Source organism: Amblyomma maculatum, chromosome 1 (assembly GCF_055883805.1).
Source record: "Amblyomma maculatum isolate TAMU_Amacu chromosome 1, ASM5588380v1, whole genome shotgun sequence".
Lineage (NCBI taxonomy): Eukaryota > Metazoa > Arthropoda > Arachnida > Ixodida > Ixodidae > Amblyomma > Amblyomma maculatum.
The window spans coordinates 464954089-464971250 of NC_139344.1; the positions used below are offsets into that span (position 1 = coordinate 464954089).

At 47.7% G+C, this 17162-nt stretch overlaps 1 protein-coding gene across 1 annotated transcript in view; it reads left to right on the forward strand.

The window, feature by feature from the left end:
* Positions 1 to 2231: 2231 nt before the first annotated feature.
* The window catches only part of LOC146209858 (uncharacterized), a 192040-nt gene continuing 177109 nt past the window's right edge, over positions 2232 to 17162 (forward strand). Inside the window, exon 1 of the mRNA XM_084604528.1 lies at positions 2232 to 2338. Within this exon, the coding sequence (XP_084460654.1) occupies positions 2282 to 2338 (57 nt within the window). The 5' untranslated portion in view covers positions 2232 to 2281. The remainder of the gene's footprint in view (positions 2339 to 17162) is intronic.

Consider the following 17162-nt stretch of genomic DNA (forward strand, 5'->3'; position numbering starts at 1 on the left):
TGAGGGCTTAGGTGCTAAGAAGGCCCGCTGAAGCAGCTAGCCTAGAAATATGTACACTGCAATAGACGGAGCATTTTTCCTAATTCATGGCAGCGCAGTCCAGTATCCGCTAAGTGCAATGATTGTTTTTTTTTTTATTGCGAAAACAATACTACGCCAGGTTTCGCCTTTTCGCCGTACCGGAGCCTACCCTTTATGGTAGGTGGTCGGTCATGCGACAACCAACGTCATACCAGAGCGAGAGACAGGGTAGCAAGTTGGCTCTTCAGCGCGCTGGAGCTACGCCGCTCAACGGTCGAGCGACGGCGGCGGTCGGTCACGTGACTACTGACGTCACACCAGAGGGAAAGACAGAGGACCAAGCAACATAACCTAGACTACTATACTCGGGGACAACTTTCTGTGGCAATGGAGCCAAAGCTACGAGGGCGGGGCTTTCCTAACTGTATTACTACGTCATGTAGTTCCAAGTATCTGGCTTCGGCTGCGGTTTCGGAAACGCGCACGACGTACGCTGTCAAAAGCAGACGAGCGATACGAACGCGCGCAGAAATGGGCGGAGAAAAGCGGCCGGCGCATCCCACCCGGCCCCGCCTACGCTCTTGCGCTTTACGAGATTGTCGACAGGCCGCGCAGCCATCGACGTGAACGCTGTCTATTAAACTCCCACTGTACTGGCTAGTACTGTAGCTTAAGCCTGATACAATAATAAGCTTAATAGTTCCATAATGATTTAACATTCCAGGGTATCCACTGCGAAATTTCTGGAGGCACTATATGCTTGTGCGGAGTGAGCTGGTGCGTTTCGGCTCCGTAGCTTCCACCACATTGCCAGAGAAAGTTGTCCCCGAGTATAGAAGGCCTGCGCAAGCTTATATGACATCATCGTAGTGAGATCATACTGAAAGTCGGCTTCACCCTACGCGTTCGCGTTTCTTTTTATTCAACGCTGCTCTGGAGCTACCTCTTCAAATTTTTAGTGCTGGCGATGAAGAGGGTTATAGTTTTGTTATCTGTATTGCCAGTCGTTTGAAGTATGAGAAGTTTGACACAATCCACCTGGAATTTATTTCCATGGCAGAAATGAAGTGGCGAGGAAATTTTCACCTTCATTCAGAGTTGCTTGAACAATCATTAAGACAGCCACAAAATTCAGCTCAGAGTATATTTATTGTTAGATGGATAGATAAAGCTAAAAATGGTAGGCAGAGATATTATTCTTAACGGTGACCTTGACGACACTCGGTGTAGCTTGTTGTGAATACGAGGTCGCTTTCACGGACATGCTGGTCAGAAAGCTGTAACGTAAATATAAAAAAAAGCTGCTTAAGCACGGAGCAGCGATTGCCATGGGTATATTAACAAAGCGAGCAGCTAACTCGGCTTTAAACCAGTCATTTACCACGGTAACTACAATCACGTCGCCACTAGCGAAATAAAATTGTTTCCATAAGAAAGTAACTTAGGTTGCAAAACAATTTTGTTCCTCACTCAAAACAAGGCGGATGCTACTCGATTATTTGTAGCTGTGCTGTCCAAATTGTGTGCTCGATATGCCCAAGCCTACGCTTTAATACACTGTGCTAAATCAATTAGTCGTGAATAGCAGCACGAGTATTAGGAAGCAAATAAGAACGCTTTCTTACCACAGTGCACTTATCGGTAATAAGTTTTTTTACGGCACAGCCTTTGTTCACGCTGCATTTTGAGCCGAGTCCGACGGAAACTTGTACATTTGCGCTTTGGATCCATTGGCATAGTTAGATCGACAGTTTAGCGCACAAAAAAGCCCAGACGTTGTAGATACCTTGCTCGCAAGCGCCTATGCAGCACTGATTAGGAACACAGCAAACGTAGGCTGAAAACACGCACACTCTGGCCGAGTCGTTCCAGGTCGCCTTGCTTGTGTACGCTTGCGCTCAGCGCCACCGATCTATCCCCAGATCTCACTGTCGTGACGTAGGACTATTGGAAAGGGGGTCTTGCGCTGACCTTCTCATAGTGTAGGTGGTGTTGGACCAAGTCGGCTCTTCAGCGCGGCGCAGCTACGCTCCACGGCCGGTCGGCCACCTGCGAACGGCGGCAAGCGATTAACGTCATACAAGTTGCAAAAGCTTGCACGCCTTGCTGCGATAATGGATGTGTGTGTTGCAGCGTGTGGTACCACGTGCGGTGTTGGGGTGTATAGAATAAAAGTAGCGCCTACTAGCCGGTTTCGTCAGTATAGCTGTATGGAAGACTTCGATTGTGTTACCGTTTAACCTGGTGGAGGCTATCAAAGATGCTACGAGTTACACAACTGCACAAGACCATAAGAATGCAACCAGGCGACGGCAATGTGAGTCGAAAACCGAAGAAGAACGGCAACGTCGTTTAGAAAAGCAGCGAGCTAGATATGCTGCTCGTCGGGATAGGGAGAGGAACGCTATGAGTGTTATACGTGAAGAAAATCTTTTTGTAGAAGACTCATGTACTGGTGATTCAGCATCGTTAAACCTGATGGAGGCATTGAATGCCGAACAGTCTACAGATTACATCATTTCGTGGGTATGCAGGAGATTAGCAATGTGCACCACTACAAGCGGACCTTGCTTTCGCAATTTCCAGCCCTAAATAAAGCTAAGCCACAGCTAATTTTTTCTGTATGTTTTGGTGAAAAAGGAAAAGTAGGCTCCCCAGAATCTAAACATGGTACTCTCCCACCCGTCTTGAATTCAAGAGATATGTCTTGAATTCAAGAGATATGTATCGTACAACACGCATAGCTTTCTGTTTACATAGAGGTCATTTTTAAGCAATCTATTTATGAAAGACAGGGTTTGAGTTATTGCTCTGGGAATAATGGTTCTTAAACAAAAGTTGCGCCTCATCTAAAGTTTCACTGCGGCGTCTCTCATAGCCTGATTCGCTATGGAACCTCAAACCCGGCATGACACAACCAAACATCAAAAAGAGTAAAACGAAAAGTTTTCACCAGATACTGGGTAAATTAGTTATATAAACTTTTAGATGGTCCAGTTCAATGTATGAAGCATTTGACTGAAAGTTTTGGACAGTGCTACTGTTTTTGCGTACCCGAATATCATCGCTAGATCAAGCACGCGCCTCGTCTCGCGATCGAGGCAGCGTTTCAGGGTAACTACGTAACAGAGTATAGGGGGGTGGGGGGCGGAGCGTTAGGTAACCAGGCCCAGGATGAGCAACAGCATTATTTACAAGCTTGGGCTTCATGTCTCAGCTGCCGATGTTGCTGTCACCAGAAGCAGTATATTTGTTTTTAATCTGAAAATGGGTGGTTGCCTGGCAATTCAATGCGGTGCATTACCGCATTCAGTGGCTTAAGCTCAAATGAGCATGGTAATATCATAATATAGACTAAAAGGAACCCAGAAAATATAATTGCGGTAATATTCCAATGGAAGAAATTCATACGGAGTGGAATTATCAGTATTTGAGTCAAACGTAAAATCTTTGCGCCAGACCGATTATTTAGAACTCTTTTTAAGTGCGCTCCGGGCGACTGCTAGAAACCGGTTTCGACACCTCCATGCGCGCCCCCTACCCGTTTATGTCAACTGGACTTTCTAGGCGCGCCCATTTCATTGAACGCTCTCAAATAATGCGAGTTGGACGGGCTGGAATGAGGCGCTGTCACGACTCGTTTTTCTTTATTTCTTTTTTTTCTTGGACTCGGGCTTTCGTTGACTTATGTAAAAGATTGAACGAGGAGCATGACTGCCGAGTGCAGATATGTTCTGTGCCAGTGAGAATAGCTTCAGTATTATTGTGTTGTTTAGGGAACTGATGGAATACTGATATTTAGTACGAATTTCCTACTTTCCCTAAATCGCCTTTCATGGTCCCTTTAGGGCTCTGTTTGCCGAGTACTAGGCTGTGCACACCCTTGACTAGAATGTGAAATTTATGCATCTCTAGACTTTGCAAATACAAGCAGATTTGTAGCTATTCGATATCAGTCACCACAATGTATCCTGTGCGAATACTGATTCCTTTCTGCACCGTTATCGCTGCTATAGGAAACAGGCCGTATTACCAAAAGTAATACGAAGCACGCGAGCGGTAGCCGAAATGAAAAAAACTGCATACCAGCGCGCTCTATCAGCAGATGCGTGGTCATGAGCGAGGGGGCGTCGGCACATCCGGCTGACCCACCTCGATAACTTGAGCTCGCGTTATTGCCTCAAAGTGCGAAGATGCGCTGCTACCCTCCCTGCCCATCAGGGACGTTTTCATTATCTCATGGTTTGTTGTTCGTACGGGCCCTGCAGAAATAATTGCCATCGGCACCGTTCGCTTTATGCTTCTTCGGGAACTGCATTATCTTTCTCTACATAACAGCCGAACTTTTTTTTTGCGCCTCACTTGGCGGCGAGTTTGTGCGCTGACGAATATAAACGTGCTCATGCAACGCTTTAGCAAGTGCGGGGAAATTTTGTTTCGCTTTAGGCAACGCATGAAAAACAAAGCATGCATGTGCTGTCTCTGATACAAATAGATGCTCAAGGGCATAGCAAGTGAGCTAATAATTCAAGACCAATTTCTTCAACACAAATTCACTTTCGTACACTGGAGAACAAACGGTTAAGCATAGATATAGGTGAAAGAAAGGAAACCGTTAAAAATATAACATCAAAATGTGCTATTTTATGCGAACTCAGTTTCATAACCGGTAAATCCCCCAGCTAGTTTTCGACATAAACGAAGCGCCAAAAACGAGATTCGTACAATAATTCCACGTAGCTTTCGGAGGTTGTCCCACATCTTCTTGACAGCCTCCCATCCAAAGGTCACGTGGACTAGGTCTACGATCGATACGATGTAGATTGATTTCCAACGTTCACCAAACGACCTCACTTATGTTCATATCGGCGTCCTTTGGCGTCCACTCCAACAACAGCACAGCCCTTTCTTCCAGCAAGACTTTTATGACTCGCGCAATGTGGACTGGACCACCGTCTTACTGTTAGAAAAATACATCATCGTAAAAAGGGTAGTCTAAGTCATATGGGATGAGATAGCGACCGAGCGCCTCGCAGTAGCTGGCTTCGTTCATGCTGTCACCGTGATAATCGATGAGAACAAAGCTAGACGCGTTTGAAAATACGCCCACACGCACGTATTTATCAACGAACGTTGTGGAAATTGCCATTCAACGAAAAATGTCGCCCAGAGTCCCACTGGATATTAGAAGCGAAATTGTTCTATGCGCGCAGGGAGTATCGCATCGCGAAGTATGCCGCAGGACTGGAAGGTCGATGACTGCAGTGAATCGGATAATACAAGCTTACAGGGATGAAGGAGGCAGCTTTGGCGATGCTTTACGTCCACATCACGAGCGGTGCACTTCGGCTGAGGCTGACCAACTGATCGTCGCTGCTGCCGTTGAGGATCCTTTTCAGAGCGCCAAAGAAATTCTAGATGTCCTCGGCCTAGATATTAGTCTGGGCCCCATTCGGAACCGTCTCCAGGAAGCCGGATTAAGTAGATGTGTGGCGGCGCATAAGCCGTATTCGACGACAAGACAGAAGGCACAGCGCCTGGCATTTGCTCGCGCCGACGAGCAGTGAACTGTGGATGACTGTCGACAAGTCATATTTACAGATGAACAAACTACTTCTTAAGATGGGACCGCAGCGGCGTCTTTGGCGTACATGTAATTGCAGGCATATCCGAATAAGATCATTTTGTGTGAAGTAAAGAGCACAGCGTTCTAAAGAACAGGAAGGTATGGGCAAGTAAAAATAGAAAAATGAAATTGTTTTTCTTCACTGGTCATCTTGCAGCAATTATGTTCTATAAGCCGTACCGTTTTCGCTTTCTCTGGCCTGACAGTCATGGTTTTGAGTTGAATGCATAATTTGTAATCCCGCATTACGTAAGAGCTGATCAATGCATCATTAATTCGCACATAGATACCTGCCCGACTACGCGACGCAAATAATCAGCTGTGGTCGTTGTGCCGTGAACGTCTGGGGAGCTGTCAGTGCAGAAAGACTCGGCCCTCTTATTAGACTGCCATCAATGTTTAACGGAGCCAGCTACTGCGATGTCCTCGACCACTATCTCGTCCCGTACGAACTGGACAGGCTGTTTAAAGATGGAGTAATACTCCTGCAGCAAGACTATAGCCCCGTCCACACTGACCGAGATGTGAAAGCCTTGCTTGAAGAAAAGGCTGTGCAACTATTCGAGTGAACTCTAAATGGAGCCGATATGAACATCATTGAGAACGTTTGGGGAACTTTGAAAAGTAATCTCTCTCGTATCAATCACAGCATGGGTTCAGGTGACCTCTAGGAGGCGAGAGCAACTCGGATACGTCGACTCTTTATATGAGTCCCTGAGCATAGCTGGCCTTTCAGCAACCAATCCTGCCTCATACGCCACTTGGACGCAGGGACCTCATCATCGCTCCCTTCTGGACTTCATAAAATCAGCCAACCCTTTTCCATTCATTTAATCATTCATTCATCCTTCATCTCATATCCTACTGATGCCCTGAGGCAATATATATCGACTAAAAAAAATAAAGTCCCTTCCTCGGCGTATGGCCGGTGTCATTAACGTGAGCAGGATCTTCACCTGTCATTCAACTTTGAGTTTGCATAAAAAGAACTTTTAGAAGTTTTTTTTTATCGTTTCCTACATTTTGCCCTATTCTCCTTGCATGTTTGCAAAATATAGCCGATCATCATCATCATCATCATCATCATCATCATCATCAGCCTGATTATACCCACTGCAGGGCGAAGGCCTCTCCCATATTTCTCCACTTAACCCGGTTCTGTGCTAGCTGCATCCACTTGACCCCTGCGAACTTAATCTCATCCGCCCACCTAACTTTCTGCCGCCCCCTGCTACGCTTTCCTTTCCTTGGAATCCAGTTTGTTACCCTCAGCGACCATCGGTTATCCTCTCTTCGCACTACATGTCCTGCCCATGTCCATTTCTTCTTAATTTCCACTAGAATGTCGGTAACTTGAGTTATTTCTCTGACCCACTCTGCACGCTTTCTATCTCTAAATGTTACCCCTACCATTTTTCGTTCCATAGAGCTCTGGGTTGTCCTCAACTTAAGTAGAACTCTCTTGGATACCCTCCACGTTTCAGCCCCATAGGTGAGTACAGGCAAGATGCAACTGTTGTATACTTTCCTCTTGAGCGATACCGGTAAGCTGCTGGTCATAATCTGCGAGTGCTTGCCAAATGCGCTCCATCCCAATCTTATTCTTCTTGTTATTTCCTATTCAAGGTCCGGATCTGCGGTAACTACCTGTCCTAAGTAGACATATTCGCCTACTACTTCCAGTATTTCGCTACCTAATGTAAACTGCTGTTCCTTCCCGAGGCTGTTGAACGTTACCTTTGTCTTCTGCATATTGATTTTCAAGCCTACCTTTCTACTTTTTCTGTCTAGGTCATCAATCATTATTTGCAGTTCCTCCCCCGAGTTGCTTAGCAAGGCAATGTCATCAGCAAATCGCAGATTACTGAGGTATTCTCCATCTACCCTTATCCCTAACTGCTCCCATTCCAAGTCTCTGAATACTTCCTCTAAACAAGCTGTGAATAGTACCGGGGAGATTGTGTCTCCTTGCCTAACACCTTTCTTTATGGGAATTTTGTTACTTTCTTTATGCAGAACTATGGTTGCTATGCAGCCACTATATATATCTTCCAGCGCTTTCACGTACGGCTCGTCTACCCCCTGATTTCGCAATGCCTGCATCACCGCCGAGGTTTCAACTGAGTCAAATGCTTTTTCGTAATCAATGAATGCTATGTATAAGGGCTGGTTATATTCCGAGCATTTTTCTATCACCTGATTGATGGTATGGATATGATCGATACTAGAGTACCGTTTCCGAAACCCTGCTTGATCATTTGCTTGATTGCAGTCTAAGGTTGTCCTGATTCTATTAGCGATTACCTTAGTGAATACCTTATACGTAACAGACAGTAAGCTGATTGGTCTGTAATTTTTAAGGTACTTAGAGTCACCGTTCTTCTGAATGAGGATGATGTTTGCATTCTTCCATGATTCTGGTGCCGTCGATGACACCAGGCACTACGTATACAGGGTGGCCAGTTTTTCTAGCACGATATCCCCCCCCCCGTCCTTCAGCAAATCTGTAGTTATCTGATCCTCTCCAGCTGATTTCCCCCTTTTCATAGTTTCTAGTGCTTTCTTGACCTCGTCCTTCGTCATTGGTGGAACGTCTGACTGTTTTTCCCTAGCGCCAATCTCATTACGGTCCTGACTACTTTGGCTACTGTAGAGATCTGTATAGAACTCCTCGGCTATTTTGACTATCTTGTCCATATTAGTGATGACGTTGCCTGCTTTGTCCCTTATCGCATACATCTGGTTTTTGTCTATGCCCAATTTCTTCTTCTTTACCGCTTTAAGGCTTCCCCCATTCTTTACAGCATGCTCAATTTTCTCCATGTTATACCTCCTTATATCGGCCACCTTGCGCTTATTGATTACCTTTGATATCTCGGCCAATTCGATCTGGTCTGTTGGATTGGAAGCTTTTATACTCTGGCGTTTCTTAATCAAATCTTTCGTCTCCTTAGACAGCTTACCGGTATCCTCTCTAACTATCCTACCGCCTACTTCTACCGCGCACTCAGTAATGATATCTCTGAAATTATTGTTCCTTGCCTCTAGGGTAATGTCGCCATCCTGAGTTAGAGCTGAATACCTATTCTGTAGCGAGATCCTGAACTCTTCTGCCCTCCCTCTCACCGCTAATTCGTTGATGGGTTTCTTTCTTACTAATCTGTTGCGTTCCTTCTTCAGATTTAGGCTAATTTAAGACCTCACCATCCTGTGGTCACTGCATCGCACTTTCCCGATTACCTCTACATCCTGCACAATGGCGGGGGTTGGACACATTATGAAGTCGATTTCATTTTTAGTCTCTCCGTTAGGACTTTTCCATGTCCATTTCCGGTTCTTCCGTTTGCTGAAGAAGGTATTTATGATTCGTAAGTTATTGCGCGCTGCAAACTCAACTAGTAACTCCCCCCTGCTATTCCTAGAACCAATGCCATAGTCACCTACTGCCTTGTCTCCTGCCTGCTTTTCCCTACTTTGGCATTGAAGTCGCCCAGTAGTACAGTATACTGCGTCTTTACTTTTCGCATTGCCGATTCTACATCTTCATAGAAGCTTTGAAGTGCCTGGTCATCATAACTACATGTAGGTGCATAGGCCTGTACAACCTTCAGTTTATACCGCTTATTAAGCCTAATTACGATGCCTGCAACCCTCTTATTAATACTATAGAATTCATCTATATTACCTGCTATATACTTATTGACAAGGAAACCTACTCCTAGTTGTTGCCTCTCTGGTAAACCTCGATAACACAGTACATGCCCATCGTTCAGTACAGTATATGCCTCATTCGGCCTCCTAACCTCACTAAGCCCTATGACATCCCATTTCATGCCCTCTAGTTCCTCTAACAGCACTGCTAAACTAGCTTCACTAGCTAGGGTTCTAGCATTAAACGTTGCCAAGGTCAGTTTCCAATGGCGGCCTGTCCAGCGGAGCCAGGCTTTCTTAGCACCCCCTGCTGCGTCACAGGTCTGACCGCCGCCGTGGTCAGTTGTTCCGCAGCCGCTGGTGACTGAGGGCCGGCCGATATAGCCGATCGCAGACGACTAAATGAGAGACAACTTCGTTTTCTGTTTGTCATTGTTTCCTCCAACGTAAGAAAGTAAATTTGTGTCGAGGGAAGCGATCCTTAACTAACTTGCAATACCGTTGAGCCCATATCTTTAAATGAAGACAACGAAGGCAACGCCGGCAAGCTATTTTTTTTTTCATACGCTTCCTTGAGCCAAGAAAAAGTTGACCACACTTGCCAAAGCAATAGATGAGCTTTAGTATTCTATAGCTCGCGCCCGAACTCGCAGAACACATCATGAGCTAGTTGGTTGTTCATCGCAATAAAAACAGCGCAAACTCCACGACAGACGCAGAAAGGGAAGACAATCAGAAGACGACGATCTGTTGTTGGATCAGCGCCTATATCTCGTCTTCCCTTTCTGCGTCTTTCGTGAATTTCGCTTTTCTTATTGTCACAAACTCGTCACGAAGCGAAGAGTGAACCACGGCAGTCACGCAGGCTGAACATGGTGGCATTCCTGAAAAAGCAAAAAGCGCGAGCTGCCCAACGCCCACTTTTTACACGGCGCGGACAAACGACAAACCCTTGCATGACGTGCCCCTGGCGAGCACTGATGGTAGCAGCGCAGCTTCGCTTGTGGCGGCGATAACGCGAGCGTCAAGGACCGAATTACAGACGGCTCACACTCACAATCAAACTCACACTCACAACCTTCCTATTGGCCAGCGGCAACACGGCGGTAGTGGCCGTTCTTTACACCATCGACGTCTGCTGTTTACGTCTTGAACACACTTGAAGTGATGACGTTGTCTACGGGCCAATTGTGAGCGGGGGTTGTGGACGACGCGAGCTGCTCACAACTCGTTTGTGAGCGCTCACAAAGGGAAAATGGCGGTGATCTATGCGGCGGCCGGCGTTCTCGTGAGGCAGTAGCGGCGGCGCTCCGACGCGATCATCGACGAAGGACGGTGTACGAAGACTGTTTGACGTGCCCGGGGAGATGTTTCGACGCATGTTGCTACTCGATAAGGATATATATAGTGACTGCATGGCGGAAGTAGAATGGTGGGAAAGGCTGGGCCCAAAAGCGGTTCAGCGGTATCGCAGCATAGCCACAGGTCGGGGGGCCAACCACTCAGAATAAGAAATTATACTACTAGAAATTAAAAAGTATCAATCAACATAAAAACAATAGACATTTTAATAAAATCGCTTGTGAATGAGGTAAGGTATTTTATAAATACATTCTTAACTTTTTTTTAAATCTTGCAACACTCTTATCGCCCCACCCCCTTGATGTTGCATCGGTCAGGAGGCGCTGCCAGAGGTAACTAAGGCAACGGAGATAACGAAGCTGACGATGCATGAAACGATTTTTTATCGCTGTCTGCTGCTCGTCTGCTGTGGTGCGGACCTTGGTGTGCCCGGGAAAGCTTAATGTAGTTCGCAAGTCTGAAAATGTCCCTTTTGCGAAGATTTCGCCGTCCTTGCTGGTCGCTGCTCTGTCGCCGTTTGGTGAGATTTAATATCCCCCTGCAGCCGTGTTTTTTCGGTTTCGTCCCCTTCGTCGTGCGGTCAGTGCGAAGTCGTTTTGCAGAATTGTATTGCGCTTAGCGTTTTATTGCAAGATGAGCCCGCACAAAGTGAGGAAGCGATGCTCTGTGACACGTTGCGACAGCGTGGACTCAACCGTCGGTGTCTTACCGCTTCCCGGCTGACTTTCACCGGTGAGCAGATCTGGAGGTTGCACACAGACTGAATGTATGCTCTAATGCTCCTGTGTAAAGCACGTTTGTTGATTCTAAAGCTGTCTGGACTCTCGCAACCTTGAAATTGCCTTGAAAACTGCTGTATACTTTCTGCCGAAGAATTTAAATGTGAAGAGTGATCCCAGTGCTCTATGCTCCACGTATGTTTTGATGCACCTACTAATTCATGACATTTTTATTTCAGTTGCAGCTGTCATAGCTTTGTTTCTGTACGTGCATGTTTTTTATCTGGTGATGTTTTGTGGCAGGCACTTGAAGCCTTTTCCATGCCTCGGCTGGGATCATTGAGATGATTAGCCCGCCTAAACAGCGCTACTGTTCGTGCTGTCTGCGAGGTGCATTTTTATTGTTGTGATTTGTTGCTGTATTTTATTGGTTGATGCAATAAACCATGGATATGAAAACCATATTTGTTCACTTGATACACTCTTTTGCGAACTAGGCACGACTGCCCAGTTGCACCATTATTTCTGGACCGCACCTTACTGTGCTGAGGGACAAAGTAAATAGCCAAAGTACTTGCATGACTTGCAGCAGTATTTGTATTGTGAGCCCTCCACGGATCTTCTTTCATTTGTACATACCATGATCTTCGTCTTCCTCTTGTACATACCATCATCATGGTCCCTCGGCGCCGGCTCCGGCGCACGCTTGGGTTTTTCTCCATCAGTTAAACGCTGATACGGCATACCTTGCCTTGCCTTCACGACCTTGCCGTCTGGACCTGGCCTTCTTTCACAAGTGGTGGAGGTGAAATTAGATCCCCTTGCTGCCTTGTGCCCTGCCTCTCGCTGGAGTTACGTTCCGGTCGCCGTTTAACCACTACCATCGTCATGTCAACCGAGAGTAGTCCCGACCCGGCCGGACCCTCTACCTCGGCTACACCGCCGCCTCCGATGGTGCCCACACGACAACGCGACCCGCCGCTGTTCGCTGGTCGTCGCGACGAAGACGTCGATGACTGGCTTGACACTTATGAACGCTGCAGTGCCTACAACCGGTGGGATGATGCTTTGAAATTTGTAAACGTATCTTTCTACCTTATTGAGGTCGCCAGAAATTGGTTTATTAACCGCGAGCCCCACAACACAAACTGGCCCACTGTCAAGCAGCAGTTCCGACAGTACTTCGCTGACCCGGCTGTTCGGACGGAGATCGCAAGGAACAAGCTCGCTACCCGCCGTCAAGGTTCCGGTGAGTCCTATGCGTCATACATAGAGGCCGTGCTTTCACTCTGTCGGCGTATCAGTCCCACTATGCTGGAATCTGAACGTGTACACCATGTCTTGAAGGGAATCAATTCAATGGCATATAACACCCTAGTTGCCCAAAATCCATCAAGTGTTGATTCCATTATAACGACCTGCCAACGCCTCGACCAGCTACAGTCCTCCCGATTGCAGCCCAGCTTCACTACTGCCCCGACCTCTACTGACCTCGATCTACGAGCCATGATTCGAGCGATAATCCGCGAGGAGCTCCAAGCTCTCAGCCCTTTCTGCCAGCACGGGTGCGATCATTCGTCTCCTCCTGATGACGCCGGCCTCCGCCACATCATTAAAGAAGAGTTGGGCACTATCAACCACCCTGTCACGCCTGATCCTCCTGCACCTCGCCCAGCACCCACTTACGCTCACGTCACTGCATCCTCTCCTCCTTTCGTTCCCCCACCCCAAGCACCACCCTACAACCACATCAACGCCATGACGACGGCTCAACCGACGCCACCCTATTACGCACCTTTACGCACCTTGGCGCCCCTCTCGCCCAGTGTGCTATTATTGTGGAATTCGAGGACATATATCTCGCTTTTGTCGCCGACGCATTCAGAATGAGCGACGTGGTTATGACGCCTTCGAAAGTGACACACCTGCATATTATTAGCGACGACCAATTCCTAGTCAACCTCGTCGATTCTCTCCACCGCCGGTATCCTCGTCTGAACCAAGTGGGGCTCATGTATCCCGACGCCGGTCCCCTTCCCCATACCGCCGCACTATTTCGCCACTTCGACCAGCAACAACTGTTCCTGTCCGTAATTCGGAAAACTAAGCGATGCAGTTTCCGGAGGAGAAACTGCACTTTGCGAACTTACAAAAAGTCCTCCTCGTCGCCCGTATAATATGATTTCCGTTTTAGCTGAAGGATTACCGGTCGAAGCTTTGATTGACACAGGAGCTGCACTTTCTGTTATTCATGCTGATTTGTGCCACCGTTTGCGGAAAGTAACGACACCATATGATGGACCTGAACTTCGTGGAGCAAATGGCGTCCCTCTGCACCCTCCAGCAAAGTGCACAGTTCGAGTTGTTATAGACGGCGTCCGCCACCATGTGCAGTTTGCTGTGCTTTCACCGTGTGCGCATTTGATGATTTTTGGATGGGATTTTTTGTCAACAACTTCAGCGTTAATTTCTTGTGGCGACCGTGTTATCCATATGACAGACAGTGATTGTTCATCTGACATTTCTGCACGGCATCATTTCCTCATTGCCGCAGCTGATACTGTATTGCCTCCACAGTGCGAAACACTTATTACCGTTTCTTCCGAACCCATCATTGACGGGGATGTACTCATCGCACCATATCATCGTCATCTTGCCCGTGGAATCGCCTTCCCATCAAGCCTTGTACGATTCCGCAGCAGCTCTGCAATAGTAGCTGCCACGAACGCTTCCCGTGAATCCCTCGTGCTGACTAAAGGAACTTCCCTGCCATGCATAGTGGATGCTCACCCTATATCCATGATGGTGCTCACTGCCCCGCTACCTCCGCAACGCGATTCATCGCAAGTCTCTCTTTCCATGCTGTCGAAGACAATGAATCCGAACCTCAAGCCAAACCAACATCAAGAATTGCTGCAATTGCTTCAAGCCCACCAAGCCATTTTTGATGCCACTTCCCCACCACTGGGACGGACTAGTGTTGCACATCACGGCATCCTTACCGAAGGTAACTGAATTGTACGCCGACGACCTTATCGGGTTTCTATCTCGGAACGAAAAGTAGTTGAAGAAAATGTCAATGACATGCTCCGTAGCGATATTATTCATCCATCAACAAGCCCATGGTCCTCCCCAGTAGCATTAGTTAAAAAAAAGGACGGATCGCTACGATTTTGTGTTGATTATCACGCACTCAACAAAATTACCCGCAAAGACGTCTACCCGATGCCGCGTATTGATGACGCCCTTGACTCTCTCCAAGGTGCCGAATATTTCTCGACCTTGGACCTCCGCTCAGGTTATTGGCAAATACCTATGCATGAGGACGACAAAGAAAAAACCGCTTTCGCAACTCCTGACGGACTTTACGAGTTTAATGTTATGCCCTTCGGCCTTTGTAACGCACCCGCAACATTTGAAAGAATGATCGATACTGTACTCCGTGGCCTCAAATGGAGAACCTGTTTATGTTACTTGGATGACATTGTTATCTTTTCGTCAACTTTTACCGACCATCTCACGCGCCTGAATGAAGTCCTCACGTGTCTTGCTTCAGCGGGCCTTAAGCTCAACACAAAGAAGTGCCACTTTGCAGAGAAGGAAATTAAAATATTAAGACATCTGGTTAGCCATGACGGCATTCGCCCAGACCCTGAAAAAATAACCGCGGTCTTGAATTTTCCTCGTCCGCAACGGACTACAGATTTGCGGAGTTTCCTCGGCCTGGCGTCCTATTTCCGGCGATTTATAAGACATTTTGCAACTATTGCTGCGCCACTTCATGAGCTACTTAAGGCGCGCAGCCCTTTCGTGTGGACTGAACAGTGCAACACTGCTTTTAACGACCTAAAGCACGCCCTCACATCAGATCCAGTTCTTGGCCACTTCCGCGACAGCGCTCCTACCATCCTGCACACTGATGCCAGTGGTCACGGTCTTGGCGCTGTACTTCTGCAGCGCGATGCAACTTCACGTGAGAAAGTGATTGCCTTCGCCAGTCGGACCATGACTCCAGCTGAGAAAAACTACACCATTACCGAGCAGGAATGTCTCGCCGTCGTCTGGGCTGTTCAAAAGTTTCGTCCTTACCTGTATGGTCGGCATTTCACAGTTGTGACCGATCATCATGCTCTTTGCTGGTTATCTTCACTGAAAAATTTGACAGGCAGACTTGGCCGGTGGATTCTACGCCTGCAAGAATACCATTTCGACGTCGTTTATAAATCGGGTCGCCAACACCAAGACGCCGACGCTCTTTCTCGCTGCCCGGTTTCGGAATCAGCCTGCTGTTTTTCTTCACAATGCATTTCCACCTCTGACCACAGCCGATCATCGCTTCCACCGACGCATATATCACTGCAGTTTCTTTTGACGACTCTGAGAACAAGCACGCTCTCCGTTCACAGCAATTAGCTGATGCCTACTGTCGGCCCATCATCGACCGCCTTATCGGCGCTTCGAGCCCACCCAACGCTAGGCTTCGCCGACAGCTTCGCAATTTCAAGCTTGAAGATGGCATACTACGCCGCTACGTGTATTAACCTGATGGAACTCGCTGGCTCCCAGTCGTACCACGTGTGCTTCGCCCACGTATACTAGCAGCTTTCCACGATGACCCTACCGCAGGTCACCTTGGTTTTAACAAAACATACGACCGCGTGAAAAGACGATTCTTCTGGCCTGGCCTGTCTACCACCGTAGCTGTTTCGTTGCTTCCTACCACCTGTGCCAACGTCGCAAGCGGCCGACCTCTTCCCCCGCTGGTCTCCTACAACCCCTTCCCTGTCCCGCCACACCATTCGACGTAGTCGGCATCGACTTATATGGTCCCCTACCTCTCTCCAATGGGGGTAACCATTGGGTTATAACAGCTGTCGACCACCTTACACGCTATGCTGAGACCGCCCCTGTACCGACTGGTTCCGCTGAAGAGGTAGCTAATTTCTTTTTGCGGTCAATTGTATTGCGTCATGGCGCTCCTCGGGTGCTTCTAAGTGACCGCGGGACGGCCTTCTTATCGACAGTCGTATCCGAAGTTCTTCGTGCGTCATCCACCCTGCATAAGACAACCTCAAGCTACCATCCCCAGACTAATGGTCTGACTGAGCGATTTCACCGCACCCTATCGGATATGCTATCCATGTACATCACACCGGATCATCAAAATTGGGATACTGTTCCACCATTCGTCACATTCGCCTATAATACTGCAGTACAACGGACTACCGGTTACTCCCCATTTTTCCTCGTTTTCGGCCGTCCTCCCACTACAATCCTCGACACTTCCTTCTTCTCTACGCCCGACTACTACTCATCATTACCAGCCCAGTTCTTATCCCGTGTAGCCAGATGCCGTCATCTTGCCCGCCTCAACACAGAAGCGTGCCAGCAGGACCGCAAGAGTCGCTACGATTCGAAATATCGCGTGGTCTCTTTTCGTCCTGGTGACGAAGTACTGCTGTATACACCACTGCGCACCCCTGGCCTTAGTGACAAATTTCAGCACCGCTATCTTGGTCCCTACAAGGTAATCAACCAAACTTCCCCAGTAAACTACCAAGTCACACCTGTTGATCCCCCAGCTGACCGACGCCACCGTGGAACTGAAATTGTTCATGTATCTCGCTTGAAGCCGTTTGTGCGCCGCGGTACATCGGTTGGTTAGGAGCGGCCAGGCTGGCCGCTTCCGACCCCCCGGGCAGATTGTGTGAGCCCTCCACGGATCTTCTTTCATTTGTACATACCATGATCTTCGTCTTCCTCTTGTACATACCATCATCATC